A 19,984-nucleotide genomic window follows, 5' to 3' on the forward strand; every position below is an offset into this window, starting at 1 on the left:
TGAAAAAAATATTTAATCCATTTAATTATATTCCCGTCAAAAAAAAAAATCCATTTAATTATATAAAAAAGTTTGTAAACGGTTCGATTTAGAAGCGGTTTGGTTCATAAACGGTTCGGTTTATAACCAGTTCGGTTTTTAAATGGTTCGGTGCAAACGGGTAGCAGTTTGCTAACGGTCCGGTGTAAACGGTTTTTTTGCCAGTTTAAACGGTTTCGGGTTGGAATTGGTTTCGGGTTAGATACGATTCGGTTCTTTTTTGGTTCGGTTTTCTTTCAGCTCGGTTTATATTTGGTTCGGTTTGTTAACGGGTTCGGTTCTTATACGGTTAACATTATTCGGGTCGATTTGGTTTCGGGTTTACTAAAATACGGTTCGGGTCGGTTTTTGGTTTCAAAAAAATCGATTTTTAATCGGTTCGGTTCTCATTTGGGTCCGTCGGTTTCGGGCAGTTAAACGGTTTCGGTTTGAAATTTGACAGCACTAATCCTTCTAGATAGTTGATTTAAAACTACTGTATTATTTACTACACATATCAGTTGCTAAAAATGTTAGACTAATGTTCACAAGGATGCAAATTTAATCTATATCACTCATAACATTTTCTCTAATCAGATAATCAAAAGTAATGATTAACTGGCAATAAAGATGATGATTATGAATAACTTTTAATCTTCTCAATGGAGGTTATATCAAATTTATTGCGCAACATCCGTCATAGGAAGCTTAAAATACTTCTTAAAAGAGTTTGCAATAATTATTCCCATTTACAATTAGAGTTAAGCACACAATTAGGTACTCAATTCTTTAAAATTTCACCTTTTAGGTACTCAATTCTTTTTACTTTGCTTTTGGGTACTAAGTTAAGAATTCAATCCAAAAAAATTAAATCAGTCAAAGAATTGAGTACCTTGGGTTAAAGAATTTAGTACCCTTGGTTAAGTATGTGGGCCCCACCTGATTTAAAAATTCGCGGGTCAACCCATGTTTTTTTCGTTTCTATTTCTTTATTCCCCTTTTTGCGAGTTATTTTTTTTCTCTTTTCTGGAACTTTGCTGCGCACTTCATTCTTGAAGAACAATGACACTTTAAGCTTTCTTTGTGCTCGAATCTGGTGAAAACGACACCAAAACCGCCATTTTTTTGAGGTAAGCTCAATTTCTCATCATTTATGTTGTGAATTTGATATAAATTTTGGATTTTTTTTTCCCATTTGATGATGTAATTCGCGACCTGGGGTTTTCGAATTTTGGGGTTTTTTTTTAACAAATTGATGATCGAGGAATTATTGTGATTGTTTGATTTTGACGTTTCGTAATATCCATTGTTGAAATGCATGCTCTGAAATTATGTTTGATCGTATAATTAACTAGGCATATATATGTAAGATGAAAAATCTCATTATACAAGTACAGGATGTTCGAAATTCGTCTCTGAACAACATTCCTTAACTACTCCTTTTTCTTGTATTGTATATCGTTCTGATGGTTATTTTGTATAGATGGTACAAATATATGGTTATTTGAAGGGGTCTATAGTTCAATGATTACTCAATATAATGGTTGGCTGGATTTTTGCACATATTTTTCTTCAACTTATATAATCAAGCTTAGCTCAATTTAGCAAAGTTGGATGTATCTTAGGATGTTAAATTTGGCATTGATTGAATGCATATGGAGTAGATTTCAATAGATTATAAATACTACACATAAATGCTGCACGTTTGTTTAGGAAAATATAATGAGTACAAAATGCAATTTTAATATCTATGTAAGGCCCTGTTCTCTTCACCTTAAAAAAATAATATTAAGTAAAAATAATTTCAGTTCAGTAAAAATAAGTTCACTTCAGTAAAATTCAGTTTTCTTAAAGAGAATTATAATAGAAAATCAGTACAAAGTAATGTTAAACGGGTAAATTTCAAACTGTCCGGGTTTGTTTGGGTCGTTCTTGGCTTTCTCTCAGTAACTTCAGCCTTCAGGTGAGGTATGATGTATTTTGATCCTAACATGTATTTAGGTAGGTCACTATTGATTGTGTTTAGGTGACTAATGATGTGAAGTCACATTCTTTTGGATGACATTGTGCTTTAGTGTTGTTGTTATGCATTAAGGTCACTATGTCATCTTCATTAACATGATCATTTTGTAAATATTTGACAATGAATGAAATGAAAATATTTTGGATATAAATATGTTGTTAGTAGTTTAAATTTATGTTTTTCGTACTTATGTATTGTGTTAATTTTATGCATAATGGTTGTAGATGGAAGACATTCCTATGTCTATAATTGTACACTGTGGAGGGTCATGGGAAGAGACTCCTACCGTTGTTTATGTTGGTGGGACTACTAAGATATTTGATGAACTGCCTAATGATGTGAATGCCTCTTATTTTAAGAACATGATTGACTCGCTTGGATATGGTGACATTTGTAAGTTACACTATTGTGATCCGGTGAAAAGGATGGATGAAGGAATGAGGTTTTTAAGTTATGATGATGCCACTTTTGTGAAGTTTTTGAGTTTACTCCACATGTATAGGGTTATGGATGTGTTTGTTGAACATGAAGAAGAAAGTGAGGATGAACTTAATGGTAGGGGGAGTTTCACTTCATTATTAGAAATATCTAATCCTAGGGTGGGAGAGATGACAGTGGTGGATGACATTGATTATGATGATGAAGGGAGTGATAATGAAGATGTGGAGGTGATAACTGCTAGGGAACAGATTTCTAGTAGTCAGCAAGCAGAGAAAGACCTTGTTGCTGAAACAGAGTCCATCTTAAGGCTTAAGGATAGGTCATCTGAGAAATGTTTTGGTGATGAGAGTTCTGGAAGTGACAGTGATGATGACTGCCCTGGTAGCCCTGCTGAAAACCAAGATGAGGAGTATTGTGGCAATCTCATAGCGACACCTCCTAAGGCATAAAGGAAGAAGGGGGTTACACACTCTAAGCATATGCAAAGTGTGAATTTGAGAAATGATGATGGAAAGCATTTCACATTGGGGCAGCAATTTGAGGATGCTAAGGAGTTCAGAAATGCAATCACTAACTACTGTGTTAGTCAAGGGAGGGATGTGGTGTATACTAGAAATGCTAAGGATAGGATGGGTGCTAAGTGCAAATCTTTTGATAAGGGCTGCCCTTGGTACATTTGGGCTTCAAAAAAGAATGCAAATGAGACTATGGTGGTGAAAACCTTGATACCTAAGCATTCATGTGGTAGGCAGCCAAAGGTTAAAAAAATCAGGGCATCTTGGGTTGCAAAAACATATCACAACAAGTTCAAGGTGAATCCATATTTGAAATGTCAGGAAATTGTGGATACTATTTGGACTGAGTGGGGTGTGAAAATCAGCATGTGGATGGCTCTTAAGGCTAGAAGAAAGGCTCAAGAACTGATTATAGGTGAGTATGAGGAGCAGTACTCTTTGTTGCACAGGTATGCGGCTAAAATTCTTAGGTCTAATCCTAAGAACACTGTGAAGTTCAAAATGGGCCTTGGCAAATTTGAAAGAATGTATGTCTGTTTTGATGCAATCAGGAATGGTTTTTTAGCAGGATGTAGACCCTTCTTTGGGATTGATGGCTGTTTTTTGAAAGGGCCTTTTGGTGGCCAACTGTTGGTGGCTGTAGGCAGAGATGGGAACAACCAAATGTATCCCATTGCATGGGCATTAGTGGAGGTGGAAGACACTGATTCATGTGTTGGTTTCTGGAAATTTTGGCAGATGACTTGGGCACTATTGATGGCTTTGGATACACTATCATGTCTGACCAGCAAAAGGGACTTTTAAAGGCTATTTCACTTATCTTCCCTAGAGCTGAAACTAGATGTTGTGCAAGGCATGTGTACTGCAACTTCAGGACTGTCTTTGGGGGTGGGCTGCAATATAGGAGAGGATTTTGGAAGATTGCAAAGAGCACAACAGATAATGAATTTGAGGCAAACATGGAGCTCTTCTTTGAGATCAATACAAAGGCTGCCCAAGACTTGAGGAAAAGGAATTATGTGAAGTGGGTGAGAGCTTTCTTCACCCCACAATCACAATGTGATAGCATAGACAATAATATGAATGAGGTCTTTAATGCATATATATTAGCATCAAGGCATAAACCTATTATTACTATGCTTGAAGACATTAGAGAGGGATTGATGGAGAGGATGCACAAAAAAAGGAACTTCATACAAGGCAAAGACATTGCAATCTGCCCTAGAATTCAGAAGAAACTTGAGAAAGTTAAGATTGATGCAAGGGGTTGGGTTGCATATTGGGATGGTCATTTCTCATATGGAGTCAGGGAAGGGGGAACTCAAACAAGGTATGTGGTGAGCTTGCTAGAGAGGACTTGTAGCTGCAATGCTTGGCAAATTAGTGGTGTTCCTTGCCACCATGCTGTCACAGCAATTTGGAAAGCCATGGAGCAACCTGAGCATTATGTTTTCCATTGGTTCACTAAAGACACTTACTTAAAGGCTTACCAATGTCCATTAGAGCCTCTTAATGGACCAGATGAATGGCCTCAAACATCACAAGTTCCCATCATTCCCCCTATGTTGAAGAAAGTGAACCACAGACCCACTACAAAGAGAAGGCCTTCCATGGGAGAAGCAGAGGGAATCAAGCTAGGCAAGAAGGGTGTTGTCCACAAATGCAGCAACTGTGGAGAAGCTGGTCACAAGAAGACAACTTGTATAAGGCCACCAAAACAGCCTAGTCAGAGGAGCACACAAACTGGAGAACCAAGGCAGCATATCCCAACACAAGAGTCTCAAAGTCAAAGTCAGGGAGGAAGTTCCTCAACACCAAGGCAACATGTCCCAACACAAGAATCTCAAGCTTATGTGCCTATGCATGAAAGAGGTATTGGTGTATACACCTACCCAAATGGATTTCAGAGACAGTCATGGGTATGTAAAGCTCAATTATAGTTAATTTTATATTTTTTTTTCATTCAATTTCAATTTCTCATTACATTTTCAATGCTGTAGCAAACTGGAAACAAAAGGAAGCCTAATTCTGAAGCAACTACTACAACTGAAACCATTACAAGACTATGAAGGTACACCCCACACACTCAAGCTAGTAACAACAAAAATTAGAAAAAATATAACAAGGATTTGATATGCACTTGTAATTCTCACAAATTTGTCTCTGGTTTTGTAGCAGAGTTGAAGTACCAGCATCAAGGCAGAGCAGCAACCCTTCTGTTTCTGTTTTTATTTTTATTTTTTTTTTCTACAAAAACCTTTTAGGACTTCGTTATTTCATCAAAGAAAATGTGCCTTTCCGTTGACGAGGATATACAATTTATATTTGATTACTCTGTTGGAGTTTGGAGGGAAGTATTAAATCTTTGTTGACGAGGTTCAATTAGCTGCTCAGGCTTGCGAGAAGAAGCAGCTGCTTGCTTGACTTGATGGTTGTGTTTTATCGCTTGCTGCACTTTATGTAAATATTCCTAGAAGCAGCATTGCTTGAATCTTTTGGATTTTAAAAACAGATATTTCAGAATATTTTATGGACTTTTGCAGTGTCCTAATAATGCTTTCTAATAAAGGTGTAGGATACTTTGACATAAATCAATATGCTGTTAAAGAAAATAGAACTATATACTGGGAGTGGAAATTTATTCTGAGACGCAATCCATGTAAGAAGGTAGGACCCTACTTTTGGTATGATGTTCTTAGTATTGATGGAATACTACCTGGTGATGAATTTAGTTAAGGACTTATGCTGTATCTACCAGGAACCTTCTAGCCGTCATCTTTGCTGTTGTTTTGGAATACTTTTCACCTAATACTTGCAATATTGTATTTCCAGCTTAAGAGTTCAGATGTTAAGGATGTTTAAGGCACTTTTCCTAAAAAATTTTGCTTCACCGTTAGTGTCTTACTTGTTCACAGATCAGTTGGAGTATCTACTGCTGCATTTGTCCTTGTAGTCTTAGAGGGTAGTACGCAGCCTAGAGTATGGTTTCCAGAAGAGGTACATACTTTAAGATCCTTTACTGTCAAATACTTAACTTCAATCGTACACTTTCATGCCTTCCCCCTTCCCAATCATTCCTGTTAAACTTGCCGTTATTGAACAATTTTATTATTCTTTATAATAGCCTGAAGGAATTGCAGTAGAGGCCAAGAATGTTTTATTGGAGCGTGCTGCCCAAGGAACGATCAACTTTGTGATGAACAAGTACATTTTTTTCATTAAACTAGCACTAACGACATTGAAGCATCTATAATGTGATGCTTAATCAACTCGCAAATGAATGGTTATGAAAGTGTGAAGTGCCTCTACTGTACCATCTGACATCAACTTCGGTCTCTTATTATTTGGGGAAAGTCTGTAGAAATATGTAAATGATTCAGGTGACAACATATAATGATTGAAATTGAATTTGTAAATGATTGCTTAGAAGGTATACCTGTCAAGGAATGATCTCAACTTAAATAAACCATGTTTATGAGATGTGGAGTTACTTTTACAGTATTACCATTTGTAATCAATAAACTCATACGAAGTACTATACAGTACGAGTATACTTTCTTTTGTTTATCTAAGACAGCAGTCACTGCACTTTCCCCTCAAAATTAAATAAAATTTAGGTAGTATTTTGACTTAAAAATCCTCATCATATGCTAATCGTTGCAAATAAAAAACATGGGTTGACCCGCGAATTTTTAAAACGGGTGGGGCCCACATACTTAACCAAGGGTACTAAATTCTTTAACCCAAGGTACTCAATTCTTTGGCTGATTTAATTTTTTTGGATTGAATTCTTAACTCAGTACCCAAAAGCAAAGTAAAAAGAATTGAGTACCTAAAAGGTGAAATTTTAAAGAATTGAGTACCTAATTGTGTGCTTAACTCTTACAATTAACTGTAATTCTTTTCAAATTCTGTACATTAATTCCAATTGAATAAAAACTTTGCCAAGAGATTAATTCCAATTAAGTGAATCACTATATACATCAAACAATAAATACGAGTAGAGATTTTAATTTAATATATGAGTTATTTCACACGTATCATTCAATTTACGACTACAAACAAATAAACAATGCCTAAGCAATGTATAGAGATATATTCCTTCACCAATTTGTTATTTTTTCATGTGAAGTGCAAAAATAAGACAAGAAAAATTAGGTCGCAATGGCTAGCTACTTCGCGCGCAACGCGCGCGTTGGCTACCCTAGTTTAAGGAAGTGTTAGAAATGTTTAGGAATTAAGAGAGATTCACAAGACTCTTCACCAGTCTCGATAAATAAAAGATGTGAAAGGTACTCATCACTGGATTTGGTTTTTTTCAAGCTACACCCCTCTCTATTAATTTATCTCTTTCTTCCTTATGTTCTTTGCCTAGCCTAAACACATCCCAAACACACATCCTTGATACTCTCCTAAATAATCAAACTCCATACGTCCTTCACGAAATTTGCATACTCCTAGCTAAGCTCGCAAGTTGCCTTTAACCTCAACGTGAAAGGTTGATTCTATGAGGGTTAGGTCCCAAATCTATATTTCAGTTCTTGTTTGATTTTTTTATTTGATTTAATCTTTTTTGAAGTTTAATAACGTGTGTATTCTTTTGATGGAAAGAGATACGAGGCATCAAAGTGAGTAATTCGATTTCTTTATTCTTTTGACATAGAAATCATACTAAGAATCTTATTTTAATTCCTAATATCATGTAAGGGTATATTTTACTTCCCAGACCAGTATCATGTTAGGATGTTGATTTTGATTCCTAGTATCATGTGTAGGGTGTTAACTAATTTTTCTAATATCATTGTTTTTAGTATCATGTTTAGGCTAAATTAAAGCTTTGGTCTTTATTATTAGTGACATGCTAGGATTTGTTATTAATCAGTTTAGTATCATGCCTAGTATATTACTAATAATGTTTTGCTGGCATTATTATGATGATGATTGTTGTGTCTATTATTATGTTACTTGATTATATGATATTTATTTTATTGCTTGATCACGCCCCTTGCTGCAGGTTTAAAGGGAATTTGTACTTAAAATCACGCCTAATAAGATAATTAATAATTGATTTAGGCTTAATATTGTTTAATTCAAGTTATCACCAATAATAGATTTCATTGTGCATTAATAATCAACCAATGTAGATTAGATATACTTAGGATTAATTTGATGGATGTATGTAGATAAAAAAGCGCACATCAATATCATAAGAATTAAGTAGAGGCCAATTTAGGGAGGGTTCAATCTATTTTACGTTGGATTCGTATTATCATCCACGAACATCCAATCATGATTCTGGACCACTATGGAGTTAGTGATCTTCGTAATCGTGAATGGGGTGTAACCTTCACACCCTTGAACAGTTTACAAGTTCCTAAAATTTATTGGCGACTCTTTTATCTCTAGCTTTCTTCCCTTTAGACGCCACCATGCCTAAAAGCATGATCACAATGAGCTCAAAGTTGAGTTTGAAATATTCTCTATAGGTAGGTGATGTGGCTTAATGAATTGCTTGTAATGTGACGTAGTGTTATTTAAAAGGATCTACGTGGTACATGGACGTTTTTATAAACGCCTTTAAATATACTTCCTCCATTCTAGTAATATTGAAACAATTAGACTTTTACACTATTCATCATACTTGTTTGACCACATATTATGATTTATATGTAAAGTAAAATATAGTTATGCAGGGTCTTGTTAGATTCGTCTCGTAAAATACTTTCACAATATTAATTTTTTTTATAATTTTTGCTCTTATATAATTATAGATATTTAACATATAAAATGTACTTTAGGATGCGTAATTTCATCATTATTGCAATATTTGTGGAGCATATGAAGTAATATAGATGTCACTAATTATACTTTGTTCTAGATAATACACATATTAATTATGACAAGATTATATTATAATAATCAATACCTATATATTAAGATCCAAGTAAGCTTGGTGGAGTTGGTGGCCCTCACCTTGTAACTTTGAGCTCCCACCCACTGCATTTGCTTTTTTTGTTTTTTTGTTTTGTTTTTTTTTTACAAGAAATAGGAGTTCGTTGATAAAATATAGCCAAACGACACTTTATAATGCAAATAATTCTTAAGAAATCAAAACTTCCAACACAAAAATATATCACCAAAAAACAAAATACATTGTAGATTCGATCAACAATAGTCTTAATAATAAAAACTTCTTCCGAAGCAATACAATGTGAGTTAGCACTAATTCGGCTTAAGATCCACTTATACATAGTCGTACGGACGAAAATACCTGTGTGGTACTCTAGATACTTAGAGAAATTATGAAACCCTAAGTCTACATTTTTTGCCAGACAAACAATCACTTAAATTAATCTTTCAAGCAAACTTGGGAGTAAGGGGATTCCCTTACCTCCCTCTTGTCTCTCAAGCATTGACTTGCGGAGCTGACTGGCTTTAGTTATGAGAGGTTCCAGTTCAGTAGGGTTCTTCATCAGGATAAGTAGGGTTGAATCCATAGAGAGATGATTATACAATCTAACTTCTAAGAACTTTATACTTTATAAAAAAAAAATGCAATTCAAATCATTGTGCTTAGTAAGGCCCTATAATTTCAGTTCATTAGGAACAATGAAATTTGGCACTATTACCTCACTACCTCTAATTTTACTGATTTTTCATATTTACCCTTTGCATGTGAAAATCTGTCCAACCTTCACTTCCTCTTTGGATACTTTATTCTTGCTTTCCCTGAACACCACAATTTCTCAATATCATATTTATGCTCTTCCTCATTTTCCGGGGTTTTGTTAGCTTCTGGTGCTCCTTTGCGTACATTCTTTTTTCTCCATTCCATTTATCTAATCTATCCATTGAAGGCTTGCAGCATGCTCCGAGATTAATCTCCTCCATTAAAGCTTAAGAAAGATATCTACATTATCCCTTAATTGTCTTTATTTCCTAACAAAAATTTATTAAAAATTTATTAAACATTGTAGTTTTTCATCTCTTCAAAATTTAGTGATATTTTTTACCACAATACTTGTGTGACTCGCCACATAGGATTATAGGAAAAGATATAGCATGCATAATTAATAATTTCTCGTCACAAATAGAAGATATTTAGAAGTTTGTAATTCTTTCATGCATAAGTTATAAGACATAGATGAGTGTCCATTTATTTTTTTCTCATGCAATTTCTTAGCTACATCAACAACTTATATATACGAGTTTTAACTTTCTCTAAACAAACAAAAAAAATTTCTTACGTTAGAGCTCCAAAGTCCTATTGTCATCCATGTATATAAAATAATGTTTAAGAAGAGTAGTGACTATTCAGTAAAAATAATTTAAAATTAGCAAAATAGAATAAGTTATTAAATAAGTTTTGATTAATAAAACAAAACGTTTTGCGTGAGACTGGACTCACGTGAGTCCGGGCTCATTAATTAAAAAGGTGCGGGCCTGATCAACCCGACCAAAGCCCGCGCGCCATTTTATAAATTGTCTGAATTTTTCGTTTTTATCATTTTAATCATTTTCATAAAATTTCGAGTGCCGTCATTCACTGAAATTCAACCACTTCATTTCCCCAAATTTCATAGAATTCAAATCTGCAAATTTCATAGAAATCAAATCTGCAAATTTCATAAAAACATGGAGAAATCAAACAATAGGATGATGATTGAAGGAGATTCTGATTCACCTATAGAATCAATTTCTAGCTCAATTACTGCTGAAAAAGGTACAATTTAGTTCATAATTTTGATTGCATGTAATTTCAAATTTCATATAATATTGATTTCGACTTATAATTCGCATGATTTCAGATTGTATCATAGTGATTTTGAAATATGAATTTCAACTTATAATTCGCATGCAAGCCAAATTGAATTTCAGATCGTATTAAATTTCGATTTAATATAAGATCGTATTAAATTTCGATTTAATATCAGATCGTATTTAAATTCGAGTTAATTTCTACTTATTATTTGCAATTAATGCCAATCGAATTTCAGATCGTAGTTAATTTCGACTTATAATTTGAAATCAGGCCTAATTTATTTTCAATTACATTTTATTTCAACTAATCATTTTGAAATCAAGTCTACTCTAGTATTCGATCGAATTTAATTTCAACTTATGATTTGCATGCAAAGCTATTTTAATGTGTAACTACAATTGTCGCAGAAAATTAATTTTCATTTGAATCCATTTTTTTGATAATTTTAGAGTGAAATTCAAATATACTAACACTAATGATGAATGCAGCAGATAATGTTATTTTAGAAGAAAATATAAATGAAGAAAGAGATGATGCAGAAAGAGATGAAGATGCTGCAAGTATAATAGGTATACTGATAATTAAATGTTCTGTAAAAGTATACTCTATAATTTATTGATGTAATTGCAGATAATATAATTCCTGATTAATAGAACGTATTTCCTAAACAAAATTAGTGAAAATAATCTAATTCCTGAAAATTTCAATATATTTCTAACTGCATTAAAAAATCTAGTATCCCTGCCTGACTATTATTATTTTAAATCTGACTATTATTATTTTAAAACTGACTATCATTATTTTAAACCTGACGATCATTATTTATTTCCTGACTAATTTTATTTCTTTTCTTTTCAATTCCTGACTATCATAATTTATTTCCTGACTAATTTTATTTTAAACCTGACTATCATTATTTTAAAATCAAATTCCTGTGTGCTATAATATATCTGAATATTATTATCCTAAAACTAACTATCAATATCTATTTTCTGACCAGCACTATTTTATTCCTGACTAATATATGCTAATTCCTGAGTATTATAAATTTTAAAACATTTAATTACTGTATCTAATATTGATATTACAATTCCTGACTATTATTATCTATTTTCTGACTAATATTATCTTAAACCTGACTGAGTTATAATATATGTGAATATTATTATCCTAAAACTGACTATCCATATCTATTTTTTGACAAGAACTATCTAATTCCTGACTAACATATGCTAATTCCTGAGTATTATAAATTTTAAAACATTTAATTACTGTATCTAAATATTGATATTACAATTCCTGAGTATTATTATCTATTTTCTGACTAATATTATCTTAAACCTGACTGAGTTATAATGTATCTAAATATTATTATCCTTAAGCTGACTATCCATATCTATTTTCTGACAAGAACTATCTAATTCCTGACTAACATATGCTAATTACTGCACATAATATTGGTATTACAATTCCTGACTATTATTATCTGTTTCCTGACTAATATTATCTTAAACCTGACTGAGTTAATTTTATTCCTGAATAATATATCATAATACCTGATCTAAAAAATCTAATTCTTGTTTAAGATATGCTAATTCCTGAGTATAATAAATTTCAAAAAACATTGAAAATAAGCTACTGATATCATCAACTAAAATAAAAAATAAAATAACATCAACTAAATTTCCAAAAATAAAATAACATCAACTAAATTTCCAAAATTTACATATTACTGAAATGTTATTTAGTTATAATAAAGTACAAAACATTGAAAATAAGTTACTGATATCATCTTCCTCAATTTTAATTCTTTTTGCCTCTCTGCATGGATGGCTTGCCTCTTCTCTTTTTCTCTTTCTTTTGCTGGCTTCTTCTTCAGCAAAAACTAAACGTAATCCATTCAGAAATTCAGCCCAGTCTTGCACCATGCCATTATGAAACCCATAACCATTATGCCTCATAATGTCATATGCAACCCACCATTCATTTGAATTATGATTTCTTCTTACTGTTTCTGGAATCCAATATTTATAATACCATAATTCATTATAATATTTACACGTACAGTTAGTCATACCCTGGGCTTTGAAGGTGCACCTAGAGAAAATATGCATGCACAATATCTCTTCAATTGCTAGTGCTGGATGTGCATCTTCTAACGCATCAATTGGGTGTGGAATTTGATTAGCCATCTAAACAAAACAAAATAAAAACATAAATCATAACAAAACTCAATTAAACAACACTAACAAAGGTATAATCATAATACGAAAAAAATATACCTTCTGTAATAGCAGTAGTTATATTCTTATAAAATTAATTAAAATTTCTAAGTGAAGCAATTTATAGTTTTATATGGATTTTTTTTTTCTGAATATAGTTTGTTGTACACTATGGTTTTTTATATATAATGTTTAGAATGTGAATTGATGCAGTGTTTTGGAAGAGGGAAGGTCATGCCTTTTCAAATATGTCTTTTCATTTATAAATAACCTCTTTTCTAGTAAATTCATTTCATTTTATTCAATTAATTTTATGTCTGGTAAATGATTTTACGTGTTTTTTGAAAAGGGAAGAGGGAAGGTCATGAGTTATTAAATTCTAATTCTTGTATGCAATAATCTAACTGACTATTTTTATCTTAAACCTGACCATATCATTTATATCCTAAGTAATTTATTATCTATATTCCTGACTTATATAACTTTATTCCTGACTATTATAATCTAATTTCTGATTCGAACAACTTTTTGACTTTTTTTTGAGTAATATTTTGACTATTTTTTGTGACTGAAATTAGATTAATAAAATTGTTTCAATTTAATTTCTGATTGAAACAATTTTATTCCTGAAATATACAATCTAATTCCTGATATATTCAAATTAATTCCTAATCAAAATATTTTAATACCTGACATACAGAATTTAATTCCTGACAAAACAAAACTAATAAATGACATAAATAATCTAATTGCTGAAAAAATAATGAACAACATATTATAATCAGATACAAATATTATTATTTCTGACTGATATAATTTTATTCCTGACCAATATTATCTGTTTCCTGATTAAAGATAAATATTATTTCAGACTGAGATTATTTATTTCCTGACCAATATTATTTCAGACTGAGATTATTTATTTCCTGACTAGTCTTTCCTGACCAATATTATTTCAGACTGAGATTATTTATTTCCTGACTAGTATTTAGTAATTCCTGATTTAAATAATGTAATTCCTGACTAATACATGATAATTCTTAAGTATTATAAATTTAAAAAATATTTATTTACTGTGTATAATATTGTATTTCCTGACAAAAATAAATTATGATATGATTCATATATACTTTTGTTGCAGATTATTACAAATATGACAAGGATGAAAACATAAGTAAATGTCTAGCAGGATATACTGTATCAGACTACAATGAGGGATATGTTTTATACAAAGCTCATTCAAGGTCTGTTGGTTTCAGTGTCAGAAAATCAACAAAGAGAAGAGATAATAATGATAAATTGTATGAGTTTTATTTTAGATGTTCTAAAGAAGGGCATACAAAGGGTAAAATGAAGATGGCAGGAGAACAAAATTCAGTGGAAATACCCATGTTGGGTAAAACTGATGAAAAAAAGAGAAAAGATAGGGAGGTAAATGAGACAAGAACTGTATGCAAAGCTCATATTCGTTTCAAGAAAACCAAAGAAGGAAATTTCGAAGCTGTTACACATGAGTTGGAGCATAATCATGAATTGGTTATAGCAGTTCAACGTCATCATCTAAGATCAGAAAGGCAAATATCAGCACCAATGGGTGAACTAATTAAGAGCATGGTTGAAAGTGGTATCAAACTAATGGATGCTTACAATTATATCACCAATGAAGCTGGAGGAGAAGAATGTGTAGGTCATACTAAGAGAGACCACCTTAACTATGTATCAAGGGTGAAAATGAGTATGGTTGAAGGTGGAGACATGCAGAATGTATTGGATACCCTTCAAGAGAGAGCAGATAATGATCCTTCATTCTTTTATAGACTGAAATTTGGAGAAGAAAACAATGTGGTGAGCTATTTTTGGCGTGACTCTCAAATGCTTGAAGATTTCAAAGCCTATGGTGATGTTTTAATCTTCGATACAACATACAGAACCAACAAATATGGGTTGATATGTGCACCATTTGTTGGTATAAACTGTCATTGGAGAACAACAATGTTTGGATGTGCATTCATAAGTGACGAAAAGACTGACACATTTGTTTGGCTTCTTAAAATTTTCAAAAAGTCGATGTGTGGAATCGAACCAAAATCAATCTTCACTGATCAGGATCTTGCAATGAGTAACGCCATACCAGAGGTAAGAATTTGTCTTCATAATATATTGTTTCTTGATTAGAATAACTTAATAATTGATAAAAATAGATCAATACCTGACAGAAATTATATAATTCCTAATAAATATCTGTTTAATTCTTGACTAATAATATATGTTTCATGTTCATAATTTAATGTAATATAATTCCTGATCAAAAATATATTAATTATGATAAAATAAAGGCAATACCTGACTAAGATATATTAATAAGTTCAAATTATTTAATATTGATTGACAGAATCTTATTCATGATAGCAAGATCCTTAATCCTGATATAAGTATTCTAATACCTGATCGTAATTAAGTCATTACTAATTAAAAATGTATTAAATTTAATTCCAAGTTAATTTCTGAGCAAAATGTTATAATTACTGAGTAAAATATTCTTATTCCTGATTGTGATAATTTATTTTATTTCTGAAATAAATATGGAGTATATAACAAATTAAATTAAATTCCTGATTAAAATAATATAATTCCTGATGAAAAATTATTAATACAAAAAAAAATCAGTATCTGAATAAAAACCAACAAAACCATATCATTTTAAACCATATCTGAATAAAGCTTTTGATAATAAAAACAGCAAATGCAGAAACATAAAAATAAAAGCATATCATATTTTCCATATAATTTCTGAGCAAAATGTTATAATTACTGAGTAAAATATTCTTATTCCTGATTGTGATAATTTATTTTATTTCTGAAATAAATATGGAGTATATAACAAATTAAATTAAATTCCTGATTAAAATAATATAATTCCTGATGAAAAATTATTAATACAAAAAAAAATCAGTATCTGAATAAAAACCAACAAAACCATATCATTTTAAACCATATCTGAATAAAGCTTTTGATAATAAAAACAGCAAATGCAGAAACATAAAAATAAAAGCATATCATATTTTCCATATATTTTAATGATAAAAGATGACTTGGTTGGAAGGAGTGAGGAAGGATATGAAGTGCATGGATTTACGTGAGGATGAAGTTTTGGATCGTAAGGGATGGAGGAGAAAGATTTATGTTGATGACTACACGGAATAATCAAATTTGGTTCATGTTAGCCGACCCCACTTTTGGGATTAAGGCTTTGATTGATTGATTGATTGATTGATTGATTGTGATTAGAAATTAACAGAAAAAAAAGATAAAGAAAAAAACCCTAAAATCATAATCTTCTTGTTGTTCTTCTTCAGATATTAAACTTGTTTTTTCTTTTGATCTTCTTTTTGTTCTTTCTCTTCCTTCTTGTGTTGATCTTCTTCTTTCTGCTTTTTGTTTTGTATTTCCTGCCATATCTTTTGTGCTCTCTTTCTCTTGCTTAGTTCTTCGATTTCATTCTTTTCAACTTTTTCATAGAGCTTCATCAGTCCATTCTTCACTCTATCTCTTCTATCCAACAGATCATTTAATTTTTTTTCAAAGTTATCAATTGCATTTTCTTCTGGATCGTTTGATGAGGTAGAAGACTGAGAATTGTTTTGCATATTTGAGAAATATTGAGGATCGTTTGATGAAGTAGAAGACTGAGAATTGTTTTGCATTTTTGAGGAATATTGAAAAAAAGTTTGTTTTAGGAGAGAGAATATACCAAAGTACAAAAACATGCAAAATGTATGAGTAAATATTACTTTTTATTATTATTACATTTTTTTGGTCCTTATCCAGTACCTCAAGTACAATTCTGATTATTACATTTTTTTAGTCCTCATCCAAAACTCCAAGTGAACTATAAGACTGTTAATTCCTGACCAAAATATACTAATACCTTTCATAATTTATCTAAAATCAGAACAAAATATGCTAATTCCTGATTAAAATAAATATATTCCTGATATGCATTTCATCTTGTTTGTGGGTGATGACTTATTCTAAGACACCTTGTAACCTACAGTAACATATAAAAGATGTTAGTTTATGCAACAATATTCAACAAAACATAATTTATTCACATCTTAGACATGCAGACCTGTTCATTGTGGTGGTTGGGCACCATAATGAGGATAACCAGGGGGTGGCCAAGTCCCATTTTGCATCATCCTGTACTCAATGAAACATTCAGCCAAAAACTAGGGTCATCTGTGCTCCCCACATGTATGTTATATATATTCTGATTAGGTAACCTCCTAATCATCTTGAATACATCACCATCATCCTCTAATGTCCTATACTTCCCCTTATAAATATACTGAAATACAGGGTACAGAAGGTCAATTGATCCTTCTATTGGATCATCCATATCACGAAGTTGATCTTCAAATGCAATTGCTGTATCTTGCAAGTTATTTTTCCCAATCTCATATTCAATATCAATTACAACACTCAAATACTTAAATCTGATAATCACCTTATTCTCCTCCATTTCTGAAACAACAATTCCAACAATAAATAAATAACAACACATAAAAACAAGATCCAATAAATATTCAGAGAAAAAATTTTAAAATTATTTTTGTAGAAAAAGAGTTTACCTGAAACGAAATGAGTGATTTATAAAACTCTAGAATAAGTTTTTCTTTGTTGCTTGTACAGTTACAATTGAGCTCAAATATGTGTAATTTATGAAGAAATTGAAGTTAAGATGCAAAATTGAATTATAAAGGAAATGATTTATAAAAGGAAAAAAGTAACTGTTTTTTAGCCGTTTATTGGGGCCCAAATGGCAGAATTACAGTGGAAGATTAATTTGACTGATAATCTGACTAATATGTTGATTTTAAATATATTGATTTTAAGTTTAAATAAAAAGTCTAAAAATATTTAATTACTGACTTAAAGATATTTATACCTGATTTAAATTATCTATTATCTGACTAAAATATGCTAATTTCTAACTCTAATATTGTTATGCCTGATAAAAATATACAAATGTCTTACATAATTTATCTAATTCCTGACTGAAATAGTTTAATTCCTGAGTGAATGTTTGTAATTCCTGATTATAATAATCATATTGCAAATTTCTAACTCTAATATTATTATGCCTGAGAAAAATACACATAATGTCTTACATAAATTATCTAATTCCTGACTAAAATCATATAATTCTTGACTAAATGTTTTTAATTCCTGAATATAATAATCATTTTTCAAATTTCTAACTCTAATATTATTATGCCTGAGAAAAATATACATAATGTCTTACATAAATTATCTAATTCCTGACTAAAATTATTTAATTCCTGACTAAATGTTTTTAATTCCTGATTATAATAATCATATTGCTAATTTCTAACTCTAATATTGTTATGCCTGAGAAAAATATACATATGTCTTACATAAGTTATCTAATTCCTGACTAAAAGTATTTAATTCCTGACTAAATGTTTTTAATTCCTGATTATAATAATCATATTGCTAATTTCTAACTCTAATATTGTTATGCCTGAGAAAAATATACAAATGTCTTACATAATTTATGTAATTCCTGACTAAATGTTTTTAACTTCTGATTATAATAGTCATATTGCTGACTACAGTAATTTAATTTTTGTTGCAGGTTTATCCAAATTCAAGACATAGGCTATGTCTATGGCATTTGCAAAAGAATTTTGTGTCACACTTTGGAACTCTAAAAACCAATCCTGAATTCAAAAATATGTTTCACAAATTCTTAAGTGGATGTGATTCTGAATCTGACTTTGAAGATTGTTGGCACAAGATGGTTCAAAAACATGGGCTAGAGAAAAAAGAATGGCTTGATAGGTTATACGGTCTACGAGATAAATGGTGCACATCATTGAGCAAGGATATTTTCTCAGCTGGAATTCTTTCATCTCAAAGGGTAGTTGTAACAAACAGAGCAATTTTATTTAAGGCCAACAAAACCACAAAGCTTTTGGAGTTCTTTCACATTTTTGAGGCTACTGTGAAAAGATGGAGAAGCACTGAAAAGAGTGACAACTTCAGATGTACTACTGAGAGACCAAGAACAACAACAAAGATATTAAAACATGCAGCTGAAGTTTATACTCTAAACTTATACAAGGATTTTAGGCTGGAATTTGAAACAAGTCTTGCAGCATATGCAAGAGAAAAAGCCACTTCAATGCAATATGTCAAATTTTTTGATGTTTCTCTTGATGAAGATTATATGCACACCTATCAAGTCATATATTACACTCAAAACAATGAGTTTATGTGTTCTTGGATGTGCTTCACAGAGCCTGGATTGATGTGCTTTCACATTATCAAGATAATGCAAATGTACAGCATACATGCTATACCAGAGTGATACATTCTGAAACGTTGGACCAAGCTTGCTAAATCAAACATTTGGGATCGGAATGAATCAGGTACGTACATACTTTGTTATTTTAAAATTTATTACTTGTTTATTTAGTATAAAATAAAAATATCTTTATTCCTGAGCTAAATATTTTAATTACTGTCATAAATAATTTGCTGACATAGATGAAAACTTAATGTCTGATCTGAAAAATATAATACATGAAAAAGATAATATTATTCCTGATTGAAACAAGTTTATTTCTGAAGTATACAATCTAATTCCTGATATATTCAAATTAATTCCTGATTAAAATTTATAATACCTGACATACATAGTTTAACTCCTAACCAAAGAAATCTTAAAAATGACAAACTTAATCTTATTCCTGATCCTTTCTAATTTATAATAACTAATTTCTGATTGAAACATTTTTATTCCTGAAATATACAATCTAATTCCTATGTAATCAAAAAAATTTAATACCTGACATACAGAATTTAATTCCCGACAAAACAAATCTAATAAATGAAAAAAATAATCTAATTCCTGAACATAATGAACAGTGAACAACATATTATAATGTTATACCAATATTATTATTCAAGAAAAAAA

General features: G+C 31.1%; 1 protein-coding gene across 1 annotated transcript; it reads left to right on the forward strand.

Moving 5' to 3' along the window:
• The first annotated feature begins 2,961 nt into the window (after positions 1-2,961).
• Positions 2,962-5,066, forward strand: LOC145613943 (uncharacterized). The gene is made up of 3 exons (XM_081668975.1): positions 2,962-3,595; positions 3,736-4,916; positions 4,998-5,066. The coding sequence occupies exons 1-3, from the start codon at positions 2,962-2,964 to the stop codon at positions 5,064-5,066; spliced, it is 1,884 nt and encodes a 627-aa protein (XP_081525101.1).
• The last annotated feature ends 14,918 nt before the right edge of the window (positions 5,067-19,984 follow it).

This window comes from Chenopodium album, chromosome 25 (assembly GCF_948465745.1).
Source record: "Chenopodium album chromosome 25, dcCheAlbu1.1, whole genome shotgun sequence".
Classification (NCBI taxonomy): domain Eukaryota; kingdom Viridiplantae; phylum Streptophyta; class Magnoliopsida; order Caryophyllales; family Amaranthaceae; genus Chenopodium; species Chenopodium album.

Excerpts from the sequence above, each read along its gene's own strand:
- LOC145613943 (XM_081668975.1), top strand. The coding sequence starts at position 2,962 with ATGCAAAGTGTGAATTTGAGAAATGATGATGGAAAGCATTTCACATTG. Across the intron at positions 3,596-3,735 it reads CTTCTTTGGGATTGATGGCT|ATGACTTGGGCACTATTGAT; the intron begins GTTTTTTGAAAG and ends AAATTTTGGCAG. Across the intron at positions 4,917-4,997 it reads GATTTCAGAGACAGTCATGG|CAAACTGGAAACAAAAGGAA; the intron begins GTATGTAAAGCT and ends TCAATGCTGTAG.